This window comes from Clavelina lepadiformis, chromosome 5 (genome assembly GCF_947623445.1).
Source record: "Clavelina lepadiformis chromosome 5, kaClaLepa1.1, whole genome shotgun sequence".
Taxonomy (NCBI): domain Eukaryota; kingdom Metazoa; phylum Chordata; class Ascidiacea; order Aplousobranchia; family Clavelinidae; genus Clavelina; species Clavelina lepadiformis.
Genome location: NC_135244.1, coordinates 13,136,401 through 13,161,606, shown reverse-complemented (window position 1 = coordinate 13,161,606; position 25,206 = coordinate 13,136,401). Strand labels below are relative to the sequence as shown.

Here is a 25,206-nt window from a genome sequence, read left to right as displayed (position 1 = left end):
AGTCCTGGATTCATGGTGGAGTGACCTGGGGCCCAGCATTGGTGAGGAATCTTTAATTTGTAAAATTATAATTTATGCGCATGCGTGCCAAGTTTAGCTTCATACACTCCAACACCTTTTCGTAGGTCTAATTAGATAAGCCAGCCATTGTTATTGTTCGATAAACAATTGCACAATTACCCTATACTTAAAATATTAAAATACCGATGACTACTGAGAATAGTATGATACGTCAGCAAGTAAAACTGTATTGTTAGCATGCATGCGTATTTGGGGTTGCGTTGACAGGAGCCAAAAAGATTTAAAAATTGGTTTTAAAATTCGAGCTTGACTACCCCGCCCTAAATGCGCCAAGTGTTTTTGCGCTTCAAATATCGCTTTAAAATGCCTTGAACGAAATGTATTTTCATATGTATGTGTAGTGGCGGAAATCTGTGTACATATTGCGGGGGACCACAACAAAAGTACAAAAATAAAAAAAGTGATAAAAAATTATTTTTCTTCTGGTGAACTAACACCAACGGTTTACTATTCATATTGAATTAGTTTTACTCCGTATACCGATTTCAATTATATTATGTCGTGGTCTTGTTTCTCATCATGCTCACGATTAAATTGCGATCTCACCAACGAATAACCCTGCTCATTGATAGATCATAATTTACATCTATTAATTATTTTCCCAAGTTTTTTGCTTTTTCACATAACATTGGGCCACTGATCACAAGACCTCCACCTTTAGCTTGCTTAAACCATTTGTAATGAAATGGTTGTTTGTAGTACCTTAACCTGTAAGTGCGACCAAATCACTACAATGTTTGTCTGTTAAATTGTTTAATGTCCTCGATGTAAATGAGCCTCAAGGTCGTTGTTTCGCTTTTCTTAATCTTAGAATTAATTGTTCACCTCGACAACTTTATATTCTGATTATATTGAAGCTTCTTACAACGAATACATTTAGATAGAACATTGGTACAGCAACAGCATAAACACGAACATGTTGCGGCGTCGATCGTAATAGCAAGAAGAATGAATAACTCACGTAATATAGGCATGCACAATTGTTATGTCACGCTTCATGAAAGCGGTTTCCGTAAACAAGTATTCTATGCGGCATTCGATTTGCAAGCAATTTTATAATATCATCACATAACCTCCCCCCAGAAAATTGCTTAAAAATGCAATTTTAAAGCAATTTTATGATCAACATAGTGTATATCGGCGTTAGCCTCGGGTATTTTTCAACCTTCCGAAAACAACCGCTATGTTTAAAGCATAACAAAATAACACAAAGAAATATTTCTCTACGGCATGACTTAACCGTTTAGAGAGTATGGCAATTAAGCCACCATCAATTAAGCGTAATCTGTACAATAACGCTATTATAAACGTAATATCACATTGTCAGAGATTCCTACCACAGGTACTTTTAAACCCTTGAGAGGCACGACAAATTGACAGCGTTACAAATGGACAATATCCTAGGCATAAGACTCAAGTTATGCTTTATAGGCTTGACCAAAAACATACAGCAAATAAACAACACGCTACGATATATATATAGAATAAACAAAAAATCATTACTGAATGTCCAAATACCGATCAAGTTTCTTCACTGGCCTGCCACGTCTAGTGGATGGTTCAGCGTGCTTTGTTTGTCGGTCATTTTTGCATCCAAAGGTGGTTCTAGTCTAGGCGATTCTTCGTCACCGTCATTGAGGTTGATATGACCGAAAATCATGTTGTCGAGATGTCCGTCGGCTGGATCCAATGAGTGTGGCATAGGTTGTAGATAAGACATATCTTCGAAACTTGTAGTCTGAGATCACTAGACTTTTCTCAACCTCAAGTTTAATTGTTCATAGGTTCTTCGATAAAAGAAAAGCGTAGTTCTCACCGAACTCGTTGGCACCATAAACAGTTGTAATGAAAAGGTTGTTTATCGCTGCTTAACCTGTAAGGGCGACCACTTCAATTACAATGTTTGTCCGTAGAAATGTTTAATGTCCTCGATGTAAATGAGCCTCAAGGTCGTTGTTTCGCTTTTCTTAATCTTAGAATTAATTGTTCACCTCGACAACTTTATATTCTGATTATATTGAAGCTTCTTACAACGAATACATTTAGATAGAACATTGGTACAGCAACAGCATAAACACGAACATGTTGCGGCGTCGATCGTAATAGCAAGAAGAATGAATAACTCACGTAATATAGGCATGCACAATTGTTATGTCACGCTTCATGAAAGCGGTTTCCGTAAACAAGTATTCTATGCGGCATTCGATTTGCAAGCAATTTTATAATATCATCACACATTTAAAAAAACATCTTCTACATCTTCATGAGTACTCTTTCTTGCCCTTTTACGCGATGGGTTTACGATGTGCAGTCAAAAGTTTTTCTTTGGACTTTAAAATTGGTGATAGTTGTGACTTTTTGGCAAATGCGATATGAGATGTTTTCTTGTCAAGTTCGCCAATGACAAGAATTTTGTCAGATAACGATAAATCTTTCCCCTTGCTTGCTCCTGCTTCAGTCATTTTGAAATCACTGTGTTTTGCAAACTGTGTACAGTATTGTACTGTAACGTTTAACGGCAACCTTTTGCTAATCACGGGCCAAATGTCGAGTGTACAACTCTTTGGCGGGTCGGAATTTTCATTAATACAGTACTATAATTCAAACTCACTTCAGTATATTACGCTACATTGTTGCAATCTCAATCATACCAATCACAAAAAGAGCAAAATATATGTATTCACACTTCAACAACACAGCATTATAAAAAAGTTTAGGTTAAAGCTCGTGTGCATCTCTATTTGTATCTATAACGACTAGTCTAGTCTACTCTACAGACAATCTCGTACTTAGTACGAGATAGGCTACTAGTCTACCGCCTTCGCACCAGTTTTATGGCGTAACAATACCACAATTTTTTCAAACAGTGCTAACACTGCAGTTTGAAACTCAATAAGAAAGGGCGGGCCGTATTCTTGTGATATCTAATTAATATGTCTCCGGCCGGACGATTTCGCATGACGGGCCGGATCCGGCCCGCGGGCCGTAGGTTGCCGACCCTTGGTTTAAATGAAACCAAAACATTGCGAATGTTAGTGGCTGCGTAATGACCGCCACCTGTTAATGCTTTTAATGGGCATTGTCTGTTTTATTGTTCCGTAACAAAGCTTTCGCATTGCGTGTGCGCTCCCAGTGCATGTTGTTTTCAATTTTACCTTTCAAAAACTTTTCAATAATTATTCGGTTATAACAAAGAGATTTAAACACTGTGTTTAAATCTCTTTGGTTATAATGAATAAGTTACCTTTGAATTAAGCGGCTTATGCAATAAACCATTTGTATTATCTTCACAAATGATTGACTATGGTTTGGCATTTGTGCTCTTCATGCGATTATCCAAAATGCAATTAATCATATTCGACATACCAAGTAAGTTGAACAACATCCATTCGAATTTTGTTTTGTGGTATAGGTTTATGACATCATTATCCATTGATTGTCAACAGTGGTCTCGTACACCATTTTGCGTGCCAAAAAAAGTTAAGTTTTTCTTTCTCTCTTCCATGTCTACAAACATTTTGCGAAAATGTTGCGTAATACCAAAACAATCTGCCATATCCTCGTTCGCAAATACTTTGCAATTATTTTTGGAAACTCTTTGTAATACACATATTTATGAAAAAGTTGCATAATGACGCCCCAGATGTTTCTTACATTATTATTGCGGATATATTGCAAAACTCAATTTCTTTGCCCTACGCGCCTCTTTGGGAGGGTAGTTAACCAGGGAAGTTTAGATCATGCTTTTGAAAAACTTCGTCTCATCCCATCAACGCAATCCTAAAGTAACTGTGCAAGCGTTTAGTGGTGGAACGTGTCTTCCTTTTAAGCGATGAAAAAATGGTACGCTTATGCGAAAGTGACTATTTCGGTATTTTGCATAGCAGGACCTAAAAACCCATGATTTCTTTCTTTCTTTTATTATAAAATGAAATTACTGTAATCGAAAAATCCTGCATGGGGCTCCCTAAAATTTTGCATGGCACTTTAGTACCTCTAACTCTTGCAATACAACGTCAAACTTATGACTTCAAATTGAAATCAAAAAGTCATATTTCATCCTAACCCAAGAATGCGACCAGAAAAAAATAGTGACAGCCAAAACTTAAACCAACAAAAATCAGTTTGACACGTGAGTCTGCATACGGAAATGCGAACTGTCACACCAGAAAGGCACAGTGTGCTTTTTGTTTATCTGACAATATTTAATGTTACAGATGATTATGAATACACATAAAATATTTAAAAAAAAGCTTAATTGCACTTTTTAACATTACAGTAATACGTTACGTTTAAATCAACAGTTTATAAAAAGCAATATTTATGCAAATGATATATTCCTCAAAACATTGAAAATGACAAAAAATTGTTAATGAATCTCAAAACATTAACTGTATAATACAGTAAATCGCCAACGAGCATGGAAGCGAAGAATGAATACTTATGAATTTATTTGACTTTTCTCAGTTTTAAATTTTATTCAAAATCAGTTATACAAACAAAACAACTGAAATGATGCACAAAACATAACAAATCCAGTCAAAATTAACCATAATGAATAGCTGTTGCAAAAAAGTTTCTAAATATGACTAATGGCGAAGTGACCATGAAAAGTGGTTATTACTCCTCAGCTTCATTGGATTCAGATAGCAATCCTACATAATCTTGCTTCCTGCTATGTCGATACAAAATATAATGCTGGATGATAAATAGTACATCAAACAAAACTGAGAAAAGACCAAGACCAAACTTTGTTGGATCTCCAAAGATCAAGTCCCACTCATCTAGAGGAAAAAGTAAGCATAACTTTAAAAACATCGTACATTGAGATAATTTATTAATTGCTTTTTGACATTACTTTCAATTAGTGAAAACTATTTTTGCATAAGTTGTTCATGATACTCTTTTGCGGCTACAAATATGCCTACAGATTTCAATTCACTCGTTATATCCCAAGTTGAATGTTTGTAAAGTATCTGAAGCTGAAGTTAGTGCAGTTGATCTATAGAGTGTGGAGGTAATGAGCTTTCACAGTACTAAAGCACTAAACTAAACTTGCTTGACAGTACCATTATTGTACGACTGAAGGATCATTTGTAAAATGCTTAAACTTCCACCGGTAAAATCCAGCAGCACATTGCCAATACTCCAGCCAACCGTGCTTTTGCGCTTATAGTTCATGTAGAGCTGAAACAAAAAAACTATGTTTTCAATTATTTGCCACTGTGATGTTTTGCATATTGTATTGTTTTGTATTTTGTAACTAACATCAAAGCTTGATTTTAATAACGGCATTAGTGTTGGTTTCCAAATTTTGTTATTTTAGTTTGTGCAGTGATTTTTTGTGCGAAGCTGTATTTCAACTTCGTATTTAGCTTTGCTGAACTGTTTTCAGCTGCCATACAACGTGAAAAGATAACTGACATTGTGTTTCATGAAAAAGTAGAAAAACAATTTTGTATTATAAAATAATTAGCTACAGAACAATTTTTGTATAACATAAAAGAGACCAATACTTTAAAATTTAATTCCACAACGACCACGTTGGATTTTGGTGTGAAATTCTCATTTAAATCTAAAAAACTAATGTTTTCTTGTATCCTAAATAGTACCAACGCATACTGTAGTACTACTGACTAGTAATGTGTTGTTTGTGATAAGCGACAGTCATATGGACTAAAATTCATAACTTGAACATGAGTATCAAAGCCTTGACATATGAAGTTAAAAGCGTAAAAACTAACTGCTAAAACTTAAAACTAACTGCAGCTACGAGAGAGCTGCTTTGTCCTGCAATAAGAATCCTATTCTATTCTTTAAAATATAATGTAGAGTTGTAGACTGTGACAAAAATGCTTAAAACGCCCAGTAACCCACCTGAGGTATGTATTTAATCAAAGTGACTCCAAGTTTAACATATGACAAAATCATTAGAAATTCCAACCAAGAAATTTTTTGTCCAACAGCAACAAATAGCAGGACAAATACTGCAAGTCCTGTGGCAGAAAGCAGTCCCATTGCAAAACGAGAAACTCTTTGACCACCATGCTGGAGATAAACAGAGAACAATAAATGGTATGTTTACCAAGCAGAAATGTATCTTTTTATAGTAATTTTTCACATTTACTATTATTTGCAAAGTACTTACTTGGTAAATGAAACATTGCACAATAGTAATTGCAGTCAGAATTACAGCATGGATTGTAAAAAACACATCATTGGGCTGCACTGGGTTAACACCTTCTGGAAACTGCTTTAAATATTGTTTCTGTAAAGTCCATTTGGGAAAAATAAAAAAGGTAACCATTGAGCAAACACTTTTGAAGAAATGCATAATAACCGTACAGAAGAAAACATGTCAAGTGTTCGATAACTTACTTTAACAACAGGTATCCAAAAAAGCCCAATATTGTAAAGACAATATGCAATGAATCCCGTAACATTATAAGCCAAAAAGTCAAAGTTTAGTCCAATAACGCTATAAAAACAAGAAATAAAAATATACTGTATTTGTTCTTCTGCCATCTTTGTGCCAAAAACCAAATGATAGAACTACGCAAAAGCAAACAAACCTTTTACGTTGAAAGTTCAAAACAACTTGTGGGTAAAATGAGACAGACCAAGCAACAAAATACACCCATCCAATGACAGTGTTAATAGTAGTAAGTGTGTAACTTCGTACAACATATCCACGGATAGTGTTTGTTAGATTTTCTTTGTCAGGAAGTCTAACACAAAAAGAAGAACTTTGGTTATGGAAATACTTTAATTACTATATAAACATAAAATGGTTAAACTTAAAATTACTATAACACTAAAACTATATAGGCTACACTGTATGGGAACAAGTATTAAATATAATGACATCACCAGTTGCTGTAATTACCAAAAGCATATTTTACTGAAAAGCAAAGTAATAGCGTTTATCAATATTAGCACAAATGTTTCTTACATTAGTTGAGTTGATGTGACATTAATAACAATCTGGCCGACAACTGCACCTGTGACGGGTACATACTTTTTCGTAACATTTGTACCAAAGTCAATCTACCAAAAACAAATAACCAGCGTCAAGAAGAAAAAAGTCATGCATCATTCCATGTCAAGGGTTTTACAACCTCCAGTTTTACCTTTTGTCAAGTTGCTCAAACTCAACCAAAATGTTGTGCAGTGCATAACTGAGCCTTGCGTTAAAACATTTAGTTAAAATCTTCCGTATTTTAAGAAACAAGGATATTTTAAAACTTTCAGATACCCCTAAAATAGTAAGCTGCAAAATGTTGAAAAGTATAGAGCAAAGTGGGTGAGCAAACGTTTTCGGAAATTTCATGGAATCCCATGCTGAAGAGTCAGAGTCACACTTGCCACAAATGATTAATAGATGACTAGAGTATTAAGAATCTTCTGGAATTGTAGATGCCGATATTCAACAATTCAAAATTCTTCACTTTCAAACAGTCTTGCACGTAATTGACAATAATTAGGAAATTTAGGTAATTATGTAACGTAGATGCTGTTAGAAACGTTAAATTATATATTACGTTATTATGCAATTGCTACCTACTTTTTGTTATATGTTATGCCCACAAAACATTGAAAACTATATTTTATTGAAATGCATACAATATCTGCACTTGGCTCCTGGCCCACACTACCGTTTTTTTGAAACCGGGCAATAGCAGCATTCTGAAATAGCACACTACACTTTTTTGGATCCAACTCGATGCAATAGACACTGCCGTGATTAAATTCTTTTAATTTTAAACTAATTTAAACCTTTGTGGTCGGATAGTTTCCACTAGTTGCCATCGTTGGTCATATTAAAATAATGGTTCAGTTTGATATGTATCTATTTATGATGTATCTGCGATTGCTTATATTTGTTTACTCATTATCATCTGATTTGATACTTTTTTTGTGAATAAAATCATAAAAATTCAAATTTTTGATGAAAAAGGGTATTTTGGTGAAAAATTTTATTACATCATTATTGCACAAGAAAATGATATTAGTCAGGTAGATTTGAACAAAATTATGACATGATTGTTGTTTAGGTACATATGCAATTTTTTGCTGAAAATGATAGTATAGGGCAGAGGTTGGAAACCTATGGCTCGCGAGCCAGATGTGGCTCTTTTGATGATGGCATCTGGTTTCCAGATAAATCTAAGCTGGCATTTCTTAGCACAATTATTACGAATAATATGTTTTCTGTAATTGTAAGTCGCATTAGCAGTAAGAAGCATGTTATTAAAGAGTAATTCAGACATTTACCGTTGTCTAAAATTGTTGGTTTTACTTAAAAACGCACATGTTAGTTGCATTAAGTGTTGAAAAATATTATATGGCTCTCACGGAAATACAATCAAAAATATGTAGCTTACATGGCTCCCTTAGCCAAAAAAGTTCCCGGCCCCTGGTATAGGGTGTCTACTTCAAGAATCTGACGGGTGCCACCTTGGCAACATGGGCAATGTTTTTTATTGTCATAAACCATGCCCCTTTTTCACATACCTCTTAATTATGACTTATCTAATCTATATTAATATAAAAATATCATGTGTGGTATCAATTTAAAGGTTACGCCAAACAGAATGTGTATATATAGTTTAAATAGATAGAACATAAGTAGAGGTCATTTACTATAGGGAATTTAACAGGAATTTGAATAAAACGTGTAACATATCCAAGCAATAAGAGGTTTACGGATGGTATTGACTGCACGTCTGAAACCTCTTATTTTGGCTGGTAACACGACAGTGCCAGTTTCCATAGATGGGAAATTTCGCACCAATTAAGAACCGCTGGTGTAAAGTATAAAATTTTTTGCAACAAAATGTTTGCATAACTATAAACCAGTTATTTGAAATGTCATAGCAAAATTTGCTTTTAATGTTTAAAATGTAAGTGACCTCAAATAAAACTCAAAAAGGCTTTTTGCAGCTGACAAAATCTAGATTAATAAATTTCAGTACACACCCATTTAATTTTAGCAACAAAAAGATCTTAACTCATTTTTAAATATAAAAGTTAAGTCTATAACTCTATATACCTTGCACTGTACTCTTAAGATGTAAAATTGCTTCACTATAACATAAGTACCTGGTGTGGATAACTAAGAGGATCAGGTCCACTAGATGGATGCTTATATGATGTGTTCAAGTAAAGACTGACAGGCTCTGCCAAAGCTTCGTTCAAAAAGAAAGTGATGTTTTTTGTTTCTCCTTTTAGAAGCTTCACACTTTCATCCCAAGATAAAACAAAAGGCACTGAAATGCAACATTTTGTAACAGCAAAGGTAATACTCAACTAAACTTGTTGTTTCGTTGTTGCTTATTCGTATTTTTATGTCAACTACCAAAAAAATATCCTACTTACATATAACTTACTTGAAGTTTGAGCAAGGATGTTGGTGATATTGCAGAAAATTGCAACCAGTAAGTATAACACATAAAATAACTTAGCTACCATTGTTATAAGAGTATATTCAAACCATATATGAAATTAAATTTATACTCTAATTTACCTCTACTACCTAGAATCATTATGGGACAAACCAATCATTTAGAACTTATATATTTCCATTTTTAAAAAGGCTTGCCTAACTATAAACTTGTAACTAAACGCGGTTACAAAGCTTGTGGCCCAAAATTAATGGGGTTGTAAGCAAAGTTGGGGTAATCATAATCGATTGTCAATCAATAAAATTTTATCAGTAATCAAATTTTATAAGTACAAATTCAGGAATCGCCAATAATAATCACAAATCAATCTTACTGGAAATTACAGCAGTTTTCGAGAACAAATCAAAACTAATCAAACTGTCGGTTTCAAGGAGGGATATAATAAGAGAAAAGCAATTTAACAAAGTCTAAAAGAAACAGCTTGACGGTATGATATAAAATGTTAATGAGGACTAGCAAATCGAGTATAAAAGTCTTTTATATTCTTTGAGTAAATTAAATGCGTACATGAAGCAAAAAGCACAAATTTGCGGAGCAAAGACAAATTAAAGTTTTAAAAAGAAACACCACTAATTGCCGTCATTTTTCGGTACTGTCATTTCCTATATCAATATTTTCCATGTCGTTGTTTACCAGTGTTGCCGTTTTCGGTTCCACCATTTTCTGTTCTATTGTATTTTATTGTGCCAAATCATCGGGTGATAGCGTGCACTCAAGCCTCAACTCTTTGTTTACAAACAACTGGCTTTTTCTTTGTTTATTTGTTTCAAAACAGTGTGACAATCAAAAAGTTTGGTGTGCATGTTAATAAATCTCATGTGTGTTTGAGGCGCCACATCTTCCATTATGGTTACCTAATCAGTTGATTATATGTTCATTTTTTGGGTCTAGTAGGACAGAGTAGTCATAGTAGAAAGTGTGGCCCCTGGACGCACGAGATTTATTAACTTGTATGCTAAATAGTTTACTTGATACGCCAAGTTCTAATAAGTTAAGAAAAGCTCGTCGAAAACTGCCCTATTTTCCAGTTGGGTAAAGTCGTAATGACTAGAGTCACTTTTTTAAAGATGTCTGGAGTTCCTTTCAAGAAAATTAAGACTTAACTTGAGAATATAATTAAAATGACTCGACTTGACTCCAGTCGGTTCATTTAAATTATATTTCAGTATTGAGGTATGGCATAACAGCCGAATCTTCATCCTCGGACTGAGCAAAGTCTTTGCACGACTTAAAACTGGGTTAACTGAAGATAATTCTTCATCGATCGAGTCCCAGTTACGGATTACCCAGCTAGCCTTAGTGAAAATTCCGATTGCCACACATTTTTTGTTTTGGTTTTTTGATTTTTTATAGTACCGGTAGGTTTATAGCCTAATGTACTATCGCACAATTTAGACCTTTGACTAGGTCAACTGAACAGTAGTTTCTTATACTTTCTTCCGAACACATTACAGTGCAACAAAAAATGAATTTAGTTGTCTACAAACACCGAAACACACTGTTTCTTGTCAACAAAAACAATACTTTTGCTTTCTGATGCCTTGGTTTCGGATGTGGATCAATTGACTCAAGCTTTTATGTTATTAGCCAAGTCAATTGTCTTACCATAGAAAACTAATGACAATAGTTGTTAGTAGGATGATTCTTTATTGACCTAAAAAACTTAAAAAATTGACATTATTAGCCTTATTCAACACAATATATAAAAGAACAAAAAAAACAGAAAATTCACTTTAATTAACTACTTAAATTATAATGCTGACACATATGTATAGCATTTTACATCAATGCGTCATAAAGTTATGATATTGATAGTCAAAGTCCTATGTTCTGTCACCTGTTTTTATCTTCTTTTCAGAAAAACTGAAAAGTAAAATTTTTAAGAATATATTATGCAAAAAAATGTGCATCACCCGTGCAAAAACACAAATCGAGCTAAAATCAGAAAAATTGACTTTATAGACTTTGAATCGCCCTAGTTATTATAGGCTAGCCTATAATAACTGAATCTGAATCCTAGCAAGATCATAGAACCAATAACAACAAAAGGGCAACGCGACAGCACGACCGTGCGTCAAATGCAAAGCAAAGCAACATGCGTGATCAAGGCACCCAAACCAGATGATCAAGCAAGATTTGCACAGCAGTGAAGGAATTTAAATTATAATATCATCATAAGTTCTCCACGAGCGCGATGGAAAATGCAGTGATTAAACCAAAAATTTTGTCTGCTCACAAATATAACTTGGTGTTCCCACTTTTTTATTTACTAATATTAACAGGAATTTACTCACATTAACAATGGTATCCTTTTTGCTCGCTCCAATTGATCAAAAAAGTGGCAATTTAGAGCTAATTACGCTAACTTGTAGCCTACTCCTAAGAGCCGAGCAAAATCCAAACGTGACACAATAAAAATGCAGTGATTCAGCAAAATATTTTAATCATCTTTGGTAAGAAATTTAATTTCATTTACCCACTTTCTTATTTGCTAATGTTAAGAGGAATTTTCTCATCTTCACAATGGTATTCTTTTTGCTCGTTCCAATTAATCAAAAATGGTAGTAAAACTAGTAATTTTAAGCTGATTAACGTTAAGCAACTCCGAAAAACGATCAGCTGATCCAAGCATGATGCGATAGAAATGCATTGATTTGACCAAAAATTTTAATCGGTTCTGATGAGAAATCTAACTCGGTATTCTCAATTTTTTATTTGCTAACATTAACAGGAACTTACTCACCTTTACAATAGTATCCTTTTTGCTCGACCCAATTGATCGAAAAGGATAGGCCTAGTAATTTTGAGTTAATTAAGGTGTACTCTTAAGAGTTGAGTCTTAAAAGTTAGCCTACTCCTAAGAATCGAGCAAAATTCAAGCGCGACACGATAGAAAAACAGTGACTTCCCAAAAAGTTACCCGATTCCGCTGACAGATTTTCAATTTCCTAAATTTTATGATTTTTGCAATTGTCAGAAGCGGGGTAGCCTACTCATTAAACAGATTGTGATAATATTATAAATTAATATAAGATTGTGTAAGACATAGAATTCTCATCTATCGAATCAGCGAAGCATAACACTGGGTGACGTAATCGATTGCTTCCTGGTTATTGATGTGCATTTTGAGTTATTCATTCTTTTTCTTGCTATTACGAACAACGCCGCAACATGGACGTCTTTATGCTGTAGTTGCTGTACCAATGCTTTATCTAGATGTATTCGTTCAAAGAAGCTTCAATATAATCAGAATATACAGTTGTCAAAGTGAACAATTAATTCTAAGATTAAGAAAAGCAGAACAACGACCTTGAGATTATGAGACTCAAGGTTATTTATCTTCGCATGCCCAGCCCCAGCTACTCTAAATACAGCGCGCTGAATGTTTATCCGCTGTGTTCCAAAGCGTCATTGTTACCTTTCGTTGATTAAAGTAACATCGTTGGTATAAGTTGTCAATTCTCCCCACTAAAGTGCCAATCTTTAATAACAGTCCACGTAATGCACCTGTACGCACGGCGAAATAGCCACTTTCAAAAATTTAATGCCCAACCAACGTGAAATGTACCTTGCATAATTACTAAAGGTATCGGCAAAACATGTGCGCTCTGTCCAAGGTCACCACAATGTATTTTGGGGAGAGGACAGCCGTGCTGTTGATGCTAGCTTTGAGCTAATAATTTGCTTTCTTGTAGCTAAGGTGAAAGACTGCCCAGACTTAGTTTCGTTGAGCTTCAATCTCCCTTTTTGGAAGTAAACAGCTATAATAGTCTTCCCCTGGTAAAGGGTGTTAGCCTCCACTGCTACAAATTTTCTTGCCTAGTAAACCATTGCTACGTTTCCCGCGTAGGTGAAGTTGGACGATATCGTGTTCGGTATATCTTGGGTGTAGACTTTACAAAAATATTTCCATTACCAATCCTTGCGGAGTCGTGTAGCATATTGCTAAGCTTGACTTGTGGTAAAGGAAAAGTTCCGGTGTTAAACATACATAGGGTTACCATAGTAGAAAAGGCCAATTTTGCCACAATCACTACCTAAAAGTTACGAAATACAAAGGTAGGTTTAGTCACCATAAAGCGAACAGGAAAATTGATTCCACAAAAAATAAACTAGCATAGTCGAATGACTGGAAAAATAAAAAAGCCAATTCAAATAATTACAAAATAATGAAAATCACTATGTCACAAAACAAAGTTAGCTGAAAAATTACACTAGATTAGCGCTAGGGCGAGGTCTTTTAGCCGATAGGCCTAGAAGTCCGTAAAAAGTTGAAACTTTCATTTTCACAACACGAGTTTATTATTTCAAGTTAAACATAACTTAATAGATGCAAAAATTCCGGACATTAGAGTAATTTTTAGAATTATGCCCTGACACAGATTTCAACACCGAAATGTCCGGGAAAATCCGTACGTATGACAACCCTAGACATACACCATAATCATACGGACCATGTGCCTGTCTGGCATAAGATAAAGAAGCGGGCAGGCATGGCGCCACCACGCGGTGACATTGGCGTGACTACTTGGTTACTTCACTTGGTTCATTCACTTCGTTTTAAACGTTGTGTTTGCGCTAATTACTCGACTCTACCGTTAATTGTATAATATTTTATCGATCTTGCATGTTTGCGTGTTTTTCCTCATTTTTCAGTAGTAATAATCTACCCAATGCCGCGGTGCCATAATATATCGCAGGCGGATGTAAGGTGAAAAGTAGAACACTGGACGTTTGCCTAGCCTGTCCTTGAAACTGTCCTTGATGTCTTGCGTCATAAAAGTGATCTGGTCTTCAGTTAACTTCCTACCCTCCTGACTTGTACCCGACCCGCTCTAGTAGTAGTCGGGAATCGACAATGGATTTCACGCGGTCGTAGATCAGGCGCTCGAGGATCTTGAAGGAAACTCAAGGAAGAGGTATTGGACGATAGCTGTTTGGGTCCCGTAGCAGATTGTGAGGATCTCGGATAGCAAATAGGAATTGTCAAATAGCTTTTTGTCAGGTTTTAGGGAGTATATAGTGTTGCAAGCAAGCACTTCCGGTAGGCATTGTTTGGGTCCGGGCTTTGTCTGGCCTTGCTTGCTGGAAGGCAACGGCAAACTCATCTGGGAAGAAATTGTTCAAGGTGTTTTCACCGTCAGGTATTTTACCCTCCATAGGTCAGACACTTCCTTTGCAAAAAGTCCAGTCGACTTGTGGTGCCTTTATCCTGCATCCGGTTTTTAACCAGTTGGTTGATATTAGCACTTGTAAGGAGGGAACACGTATGAGGAAAGTGAACTTAGCGGCCAGTATGGCTGTTTCACAATGCCTTGCAGCTGGAGTGTGGAAAGTCGATGACATTCACAAGTTTCATCCACCATTTTAGGATGGCATTTTAGGTCCATTTTAGCTTTTTAGCAGTGAATTATTCCGAAAGAGTGGATGTTGCGTTGATAGGAGTTGTGCCTGGATAGGCACTACAAAAAAGCGGCAAAAGTTCTTACTTCCAGAACTCCAGTATGGCGAGTAGTTATAACAATGGCCGCTTCCTCACGGAACGTTTTTTTGACAGTGTAGGGCAATTAAATAGTTTTCTTACGCCTCCAGTCTGTATTTGTGAAATCAGATAACAGTATAGTACTAATACGGACTCGTTAGCAATAATGTTAAAGTGCTTGGAACTGATGTCGCGAGTTCGCAAACAGTGATATGTGAAGGCCGATGCTAGGATAGCCTGAACTTCCCAACCACACATCTGTTCGGTAATTGGCTGCCAGCATCAATGTTTGCAAACGCTAAGCCCGAATTTTCATCTTATTCCCTAGCGTCTGGAGAAGAAGGCTTCATCATTTGCGCTGAAGTGAAGAGCCAGGTTGTCGTTAGTTGCTTAGAAAATCTGACGTTTTCCGTGGTTGATGATGGTGTAGTTGTATCTCCGGTGGCAGATGAAGTCATCAGTATATGAACTGGGTGAGAAAAACAGGGAAGCGACGATGATGACATCCAAGATGGCGGGTGCTTGTGTACATTGATGATGTCATAATTGTCTGCATTTACATACACTCATGCTCAATCTCTGCGGCCGGCAGAGATTGTCTGACGAAAGACCGTCTTAAGCTCTCATGAGAAACGTGGTAAGGCCATGGCCCATGTCATTCTGCTTAGTGTGGACTGTGGACCAGAAAGCGAGAAGTTGAGAAGTGGTAGCTATCTAGCTTGTCTGCCGAGTTTCTTAGATGAGGATGACAAGGCCCCGATATCTGTGGGCGAAATGCATAATGACATTGAGCTTGCTCGAAGTCATGCCCTTGCTGTATTGTTGTTCGAAGGTACCGACCGAACTTGTTGTTTAGAGCGGTTTATTAGGCACTTGCTGCTGGTCGTCCTGGGCAGGAGCTCTGATTATAATATTTAACAGTCCCTGTTGGTATGAGGACATTGTTCTTGTTGATTTTTTGACATATGCCATACTCACACCTAAAAACAAGTTCTAGAATATACGCAGACGTTTGGATCCTATAGTGTACTTCAGACCTATTTGAAATTATCGATGCACTTGCTGTTTGTGGCATAGCTATAGGAAGTATAGAGTGAAAAATGTTATGCGTTTTATGCCAAACGCTGGTTGTGACAATAATATTCACTTCCCATCAAGTTTGTCCTTGAGCAAGTATACACAAACGAGACGGGTGGGGGATCTAATAAAGTGCGGCATACTAGCAAAACAGTGTGATTCGGCTTTTGATTGCTCGTGAAAGAGTGGAGAGGTGTTGCGAAATATGTACAATTCGTGTGTCGATTGGTAAGATATTGACCCAATTAAGCCAAACCCAACGTGAGTATATAAGTCTATCATAGAAGACCCCAACTTACAATCGATGAAATAATTTGTGCTTAACGAACAACCTATAGGCGCCTTAAGTATACTTACAGGTAAGAGGTAGTTTCTGCCGTACATCTGTTGGTCGTTTAGACTTGGAGAACAGATTATATTTTCCCACGGCATACGAGTATTATTGTTAACTATATTCATAGCTTTTTTCAGTACATGAGTAATTCATTGGTTAATGCTAATTAGCTTTATGAACCAAAAGTGTGAGGAAATGCACAAAAATATCTCGGCCTTTTGGTTTTGAAAGAAAATGCAAAATTTTATGCATTTCAAACCTTGTAAATTCAATTTTTTCCAGAGGATCATGTCAGCGGCCCCATCCTCAGGGCTACGTCCAGGCCCAGGCTAGGTGGCCAACCTCCTAAACCTAAAGCATCCAATCACTGTGGAGCGGGAGTTTTGAACGTGTTCACAAAACTATTTACAAAGAAATTGCAAAACTTCAAAGGCTGTCCAATTTAGCAAAGTTTAAAGAGAATCAATCTCTTCTCATATACAACCATTGTAACAATTACTAGACAAAAGTGCAAACCAATACCTGTACGGTATATACTGGGTTGGCTAAGTGGACACAAACACGTTAACAAAGGGTAAAATGGTGGCTTGGGATCGTTGATTGCCAAAGTAGACGAGAACGTTTTAGTCTTTGAAGGCTGGCGGCTGCAGTGTAATCGCAGACTGGGTTTAGGTTATAGGTTGTAACTATATAATCTATAGATTACTATATATATTGGGAAGTGTTGCACATGCAAGCATGAGATTCATAAAATTGCACGCCGAACTTTGTTATCCCTAGTAGAATATTTGTAATCTTTCCGTCCAATTTAGCAAACATTCCATCTCAACCAATTACTTCACTTTTGCTAACACGTGAACACCCGCGATTAGGCGTTTTTTGGCCATCGCAATACCTTACACATAACGGTTTTCACTTTTGACCAGTATGACATGCCATGTCGAGGCAAGTTAACGTGGATGAAAGAATAGCTTAAACGCTGCTAAGCAATTTCAACGCTTTTTTATTCACATAAAGTGTTGGGTTAAGCGTCCTTTTCATATTGAAAAAATCCCACAGATTGGCTTCCGCATTCGGTGACCGCATAAATTTGTTTTGCTTTGTTCTTTTGAATCTGAAGTTTATGATGTAAACACATTGTAGTTTACATGAAACACACGGCTATTGTATAATGACTATGTTTTTGTGATAGCTTTTATTCAGAATCTTTCCACGAAATTGTGTACAAATTGTGGAATTTAGAACTTGATACGTTTGAAAAAACAAGCGCCTTTTCTCTTATCTATAGCCGATTAAAGAGATTTGTGAATGCCTACAGTTTGTATATTGTGAGACAACTGGGAAAGATTAATTAGATGAACTGAGTTTATTTTGAATTGAATCACTAGCTTACCATCAGCGGCGGATCAAAAGATTTTTTTGGGGGGAATTTCTGCACATTTTGTTAAATTTCAAACTTAATAAATGTTTTGTAAAAAATGTTTTAATACTTTTCTAGGACAAAATCAGCTTACGATTGTGGAAATTGATTACTCAGCTATGGTCTTTATTTATTTCGATTTAGACCAGACATTTGTTCTCATTATTTATGATAAATGGTTTACATCACATCAACCTGCTTTTATAAAATAATCAATCTTTATTTTTAGCAGCACAGAGATTAACTTTAGTAGTCAGGTTGTTTTGCTAGAGAATAACAGATATTTCATAGCAGCAGTGAGCTTAAATGCTGTATGAATGACGGAAACTAACTTCTAATGGCTGGACTATTTCTTTCAATACAGTCCAAACGCATCAGGGGATTCTGCCCATTTTCACAGTTGACACCAAGACTGCCTTTGCGGTTTGATTGGCAATCACCAAGCAGCAGCATCTGGCTCAAAGCGGCAATTAGATATCCTTTCTTGAGCTAGAGCTAGCTCTCGGAGGAAGCATTAACGAAAACGTAATTGAGATTGATGTCTTACATTATACGCATACTCAGAAATATGTGTATAGGAATATAAAAGTTTTTTAAGGTTAAGTAACAGTTTAAAGGAAACCACACTGAACCCAGTACAGTTAAAATTGGTTTTTGCAGAATTTTGAATTGTTTCATCTAAAACGTAATATCTCCACACATTGTAGATCTTTAAAGTTATAGTATGTATGATTAAGCTCTACCAATATATTTCGTAAATGTTTGCAATGCATTATTTGGTTAACTTCAGTACAGCGATTTGCTTTTACGATGTTTCCCACTGCCCTCAATCTTGGTGTTTGTTATTAGATCATCACACTAACGAAGTGCCCATGAGATTTCAGCATAGGCTCGAATTCAGGAAGGGCACAAAAGGACGTGTGGCACTGATGGGACATTACGTGTACATACCATGGGACCTGATGAGAAATTCAATTAGAGTGAGCCGTTAATTGAATCCTCAATTTAATGTGAAGGGCGCTTGGTGTTGAATCGATAAACGAGATTTGTTACATATTTATTATAGATTGTATCAAAAAAGGCGTTTTCCCTATTCTACTTATTCACCAATGTGAGTACCACTTGAGTCAGGTGGCTGGTCTGTAACTAACCAGTTCGACGTTAAGTGTTTAATTAAATAAAGAGTAATGGGCGAGTAAACACTCTTAGCATACGTCAATGATTTGTCGTAATGTCAGTCTCTTACGTGTTAAAGATATTCTTAATTTTTCGTAATCAGCTTTTACCTAATAGCTAATTCGTGCTGTACATTTCCTGGCCAGGAATACTGATGTTATTATAGTTTCTGAGAAGTATAAAATCTACGTTGAAAAAGAGAATTATTTAAAAGAGAAGCAAAACGTCTCTACCCAAAATTATAAATAAACAAGTCTTAAATCATTGCTTGACCTTTTGACCCAAATTAAACTTAACTTTTGTGTCATACTGAGTTTTGGATTAAAGGCGAAGCAGGAGACGAATATGGTGTGACAGAGGTTTGGGATTAAGGTACACATTTACAAAACAAACCACAGCTCTTAGGACGAGAAAACCCGATTAGTTTTAGTATCAAACACGTCATTTGCTTTACGCATTCGAAATTTATAAGTTTATACAAGGCTCTTGCCTTGGGCCGACTATCAGGTGAGCGATTGCCTCATGTTCTTCAGAAATTCTCGAAAATAAACCCATCAAGTGAGCGCTTGAATCCTTGATTAGTGTAAACAGTTGTACATGTCTTGAGTGTAGCCTCTGAAACGTGCTAATGAAATGTAAAACTTCCGCGTACCTTATCTTCTTGCCTCGGGCAGCACACCTCGTTATCAGCGTTAATTAGATGGTGAATCGCCGACACATCAAGCCACAGCGTTGTTTATGATGGATTAATTTTTCTTTTGTGTTTCTTTTCAAACCTTGTACGATAAGATGAACTATTTGAAGTTAATTAAATATGGGAAGAACGAAGTTCAAAGTGCTGTATGAGCCTTGTGTTGTGGAATCTATAAGCATAACCTAGTCTATAGAGCAGATTAGAAAGTAATAACAATGTCCAGGGATTACGACTTAGTCAGGGATAAACAAATGGTGTCAGGGTGAAGTAAATGGAAAGAATGGTGAGTAAATCGGATATTGTAAAATTGAGCTGGAATTATTTTTGATTAATATGCTTAATTAAACGTATAAACTCCCGACTGAGACCGTTTACAGGCTGTGGTACGTCCAGTTGAAAGTAAGTTTCGTGTTTGCGCCGGATAATGAAGACGTAAAGAGATTGATTTATTTCTATCCTATTACGTCGCTGTTAGTTTTGTTAATTTTGGTTAAAATGCTAACTTAGCTCTAGTTGAGCCGTTGCGAAGGGAACGGCTTTGTTACACGACGAACTCTGTCCACAAACATTTACTCCGAGGAGCGGCACGCCTCAGTAGAGTTTGTTATTTTAGCAGGCACTCTAGCTTGTTTCAGGGTTCGGTCTGTGCGCCATAGATATGCTTCCCTTCAAACTCAGTCCAAACATACCGATGTTTATCATAACAGGCAAAGAACGATGCACTTGAATAGGCGAGACGTTAATAGTTGCGTGTGTGCGCGGCGAATGAATTTAGAATCATTTGACAATGAAGTATCGATGAAAATTCCTTTTCTACTCATTATTCTTTTGTTGATGATAGAATTGTAAAGAAAAATACCTCCTATTATAATCACCGCTGTTTCTGCAGAATAAGGCAATGGTGAACGATTCTCAATGTTTTCCTTAAAATAGCAACCACAGAATTCTTTCAAATTAGTTTGGAAACAATTCTCAACTGTCCGAATGTGTTACCCAAATGAAGGCGAACGGAAGTTGGTTATGTACGGCTGCGCAATTCTTCTTCATTTGACGATTAACGATTTTATAAGGTCGCTATAAAAAGTGTTGTTTGCTGTTTTGTCTGCATGGTTCAATCTGTTTGCTATTGCGGTAGCATGATGCCCCTCTGAAACAAAAGTATGAAAACTTATTCAGGTTGTGTGTCAAAAGTTGCGTTTTTATGTTGATACTGTAGCATGTGACCAAAACGCTGTTGATTATGGGCTGTTATTAGTTCGGAAGTAACTCGGGAACTCCCGCAGGAGTTTGTTGAATAAAACTGAATTCATTTTTACAAATGCGTTAAAGTAACTCGATAAAGCTACATCAATATTGAACCAAGTTGAATTAATGATGCTCTTATAGAACTATTTTCTTTTAACTATTAACCTGTGAAACAAAAGCGCAAATCTACTTCAATCGATAACGATTTGTTTCCTTCTTGCCCGGTCCATTACCCTAACGTGCCTTGAGCGAGTTCATGCGTTGCGGAAGGTAGGACCTTTGGGGTACAATTTGTTTCGTAATAATGCCCGCGTTTAGGCCCTACACCATTCACCAAAAAAAGAAAAAGCGGCGTGCTCTAATAATGCTCCGCAAAATCCTTTCATTTTTTTATCCAAGCAGCGAGTACGGTATGTCACTGTTAAGCTTTGGTTTAGGTAAGTGTGACAATATTGAGCGCTTGAAAGGAAAAGTCGGTTTGTGGGTAGAGAAAGCAATCCATCATCGAATAGGCTAAGTTCGACAACTCCATTAAGAATATTTCTCAGTGCATCGCGTCTTTTCCAGCAAATTGATTTCTTTATTTCAGAAATCACAGATTATACGTTTTACCAAACGATATGGCTTGAGCAAACTGAAGGAAAATCATTTAAGAGAATGACGTATAATAGCTATAGAGTAGACAAAGAATTGCTTATTAAATGATTGTGCGTTATCAAAAACGAATTATTTTATAATTGCGAATGTGGTATAAAAACGAATGACAGCCTCGTTCAATTTTCACGCTTAAAATTGATATTTCTTAGCGATGTGATCGCCGACCACTCGCGCTCCAAAGTTTGCTTATTTGTCAAAAACCTGGTCATTCATCATCAGTTGGCACAATCGTTTCCAAAATCGACTGAGACGGCAGGTTTAAGTGTTTGCCTTGCCCCTGCGAGAATTACTTTTTCACGCGGTATGAAATTTTTATTAACGTCAGCAACGTTTATGGTTTTGTGTCGTCGGTTGAAAACTTGGACATCTGGTAATTTAGATGTATAAATATTTCATGGAAATACACCAAAAGCTTCATGGTTGGTCAGCGAGATTGCAGGAGAAGACACATGATTTGTTGATGCTATGCTTTGGGCCACAGCAGACTTAATAACTTGATTTACTCGTCTTCATAGCCTCCTCGTTTTTTGCGTTCAACTACGATCTTAAACATCTCACATTAATTGTAAATCGGGGTTTTGATACTTTGTCTACACTAGTCTGCGTTCACGTACATAGAATAGAAATATCCTTTCAAACCAGGAAAGTGAAAATGAGCTAAACAATATTACAGTATAATTGGATCAAATGTAAATGGTCCAGATGCAATAATGCTGTCAAAATTGATTATTTTATACTACCATTTCTGTCTTTTTAACTGTGTTTGTTGTTTCAAAAAATTGTTTATCGTTTGCAGACTTTTTTGCTCAATAACTGAAAATTGATCACAGTCGGAAAGATCAAGCTAAATTTCTTGTCATAAAGGTCTTGTCTTGTCTTGAACCAATTTTCGTACAGTTAAAATTAGAGCAAGACGTCGTTTGTTTTCCGAAAAACAAATGCTTTGTTTTATAAGTAAAGACTTCATTTGATATGGTCTCGTTCTCTATTTGCGTAAACCAAGAACAAACATAGCCGAACGAGAGTGATGCATAAACTTTTCACCACTCAAGCGCAGTTTGAAAGTATAATTTAACTTGTTTGTACCCATTTTTGATGTGAAACATTAGTAGAACACCTTTCCCGAAAAACTCATGAAACCTTGACTTAAAAACGCCGAAGAAAATTTAAGAAACATTCCAACATTGTGTTTGTTACAATCCAGACCGTTTTTTCTATTGAGTCTTGTAAAATTTTGCATGGGGCTGCGTTTCTATCACCGTGCTATATCATAAGCTTAATTGTGCCATAATCTTACGACGTTATTGTCAGTTCAATAGGTAGCTAATTATAGGCTATAATTTTGGCGAATTTAAGGTATGAAGAATTCAGAAACACCCTATAAAATTTTTTGCCATATTAATTGGGCCAAAAGCTCTGAAACACTTGGCTGATATACTAGAAACTCCCTCCCACCAGCTGCTTTTTATAATTAAGTTCAGTGCATTTGTATTATAGTTGTACGTGTTTCAACAAATTACAAGTGTACACCATTACCCTTGGTGATTTGCTATCTTGTTGTTTTGCATGTGCAGTGTTAGATTAATTGGAATTGAATGTTTACAATAACAAACTGATTGCTTGAGCACGGATACAGTAACATAAAATTTCGATAAGTTATGAAATGTGGGAGAGTGACCATTTCCTCTGTTTATTGCTACCAAAACCATAATTAGCTCTGTTTGAAAAAAGAACAGAAACAAAAGAGCGGCCTCGAGAGTCGAGACGACGTTTTGTTATACGCACATGGCGCCTTTTTCACTACATTGGGTAGTTGGTGGCCGCAGCGAGAAACACTCATTACGCAGTTTGGTCGGCTCGATAGAAGGTTTAGAGTGTTTAGACTTTAGATATACTGTTGCGTTCACAAGGTCCGTAGTGCAGGTCAATAAAACTTAGTGTTAAGGCTAGGCTGATTATTGGTACTTTTAAGATTAATTATGACAATTTAATACTTGGTCTTTCTGTTGGCGTTTTTGTTGCTTAGACTTAGAAAACTGTTACTGTTACTGAAAACTTAGAAAGTCGAGTCGAAAATTTTCATGTCGAAATTCAACTTGCGTTTCATTATATGAACACTTAAAGATTTCAAATGCTAGTTAGCCGGGAAAGATGAGGAGTGGCTTGGAAACTTCGGAAGTACTTAACATGTCTACCAACTAAAAATCTTATAAGTGCTTTCATTACTTGGTGGCTAGACAATTGCCGTGTAATTATAAAACGTAGTTGGGCTTCTTAATTGTTCCGACACCAAACTGCTTCAAACTTCTCAAGGGTTCTTAATAAAATAGTTGCGACTTACAATTACTGTAGCTAACCTGACCATAACAGTAATGTTGTATAGTCAGGATCCTACTAACCCAATACTTATGCTTCTAGGCGGTAAATTGTTTTGTCAGTACAATTATTTGCGTAAGCCATATTCCAGCCTTATCATTTTCGTAGTAATGTCTTGTACCGCACTAAAGCGAGTTATCCCATAGTTAGCCGCCTTCAAAACTTTCCCGTAGTTTTAGCGGCTCTTCTATAGCTGCGGATAAAGAAAATCTGGTATCAGTATACGCGTAACTTACTCGCGCATATAATTGGGTTGATCGTTCGCCTGCGCCGCCTTTCTACTAGCTCGAAATGTATAAACACTCGTAGTGCTAAATTTGGGTTCATGAAACAGTTTAATAGGATTTATTTTCAATCATTCGCAAGCACAACATAATCAATGCGGATGCCTACATGAGCTTGTAAAGCGCCCTTGTACGAGAAATTGGACTGCACACGGAGCAAGAATATTGCTGTGATCGGATCTATGTCAAGTTACGAGAGATTACGTAGATCGGCCAATAAGCAAAAGAAATATTACAGTCACACTTAACCCAAAAATGCCTTTTCATAATCTTGGTTTAAGTGCACATACGGTATGTTAACGTCATATTTGCGGAGTAAAGTCGAAAGGATAATAGTTATATGATATATGTTTAAGTGGTTATCATATTCTGTATAATGAGATTTTCCAATAACTCTTTACCAAGACTTTCATTAGGTATTGTATAAATATGGAATTCGTATTCACTCCGTAAAGTAAATACGGCAAGAATATTTTCAGTCAAAACATAATTCGTGTGCTACTGTACATAGGACAGTTACCTTTCTATGCTACAACGCGTTCGCACCGTTTTCCTTTGATTTTGGGCGAGATTGACTAAGTTTAATTGCATAAGTTCCACAGTGCATACTGTAATTTTATTTTGTTTAAAGTGTACAGAAGACCACTCGAGATTAGAGGTTGTGCTTTGATGTTTAAACTCTTGTTTAAACTACAAGACAAACTACGCAATAGATTGTCCCATGTGAGAACTAACACATGGTGCTTAGCAATACTTGTTGTTCTGCAATTCAGAAACAGTGCATTAAACCAAATTCAGATTCAGATCAAATTCAATGCATTTAACCAGATTCTGTTACACATACTGCCATAGATCAAGCCTGATTTTTGTCGATTCAGTAAATTGTGTTTAAATTTTCAGTTTACTTCTGTTATTT

At 36.2% G+C, this 25,206-nt stretch overlaps 1 protein-coding gene across 1 annotated transcript; it reads right to left on the bottom strand.

Moving 5' to 3' along the window:
- Positions 1 to 4,255: 4,255 nt before the first annotated feature.
- On the bottom strand, positions 4,256 to 11,096 carry LOC143460441 (cystinosin-like). Its single transcript, XM_076957938.1, has 9 exons — positions 9,471 to 11,096; positions 9,184 to 9,350; positions 7,034 to 7,128; positions 6,654 to 6,809; positions 6,460 to 6,559; positions 6,230 to 6,349; positions 5,959 to 6,129; positions 5,151 to 5,268; positions 4,256 to 4,865 (listed from the first exon to the last, which is right to left on the bottom strand). Exons 1-9 carry the CDS (start codon positions 9,550 to 9,552, stop codon positions 4,702 to 4,704), a joined length of 1,173 nt encoding a protein of 390 aa, XP_076814053.1. The 5' UTR covers positions 9,553 to 11,096; the 3' UTR covers positions 4,256 to 4,701.
- Between the last annotated feature and the right edge of the window lie 14,110 nt (positions 11,097 to 25,206).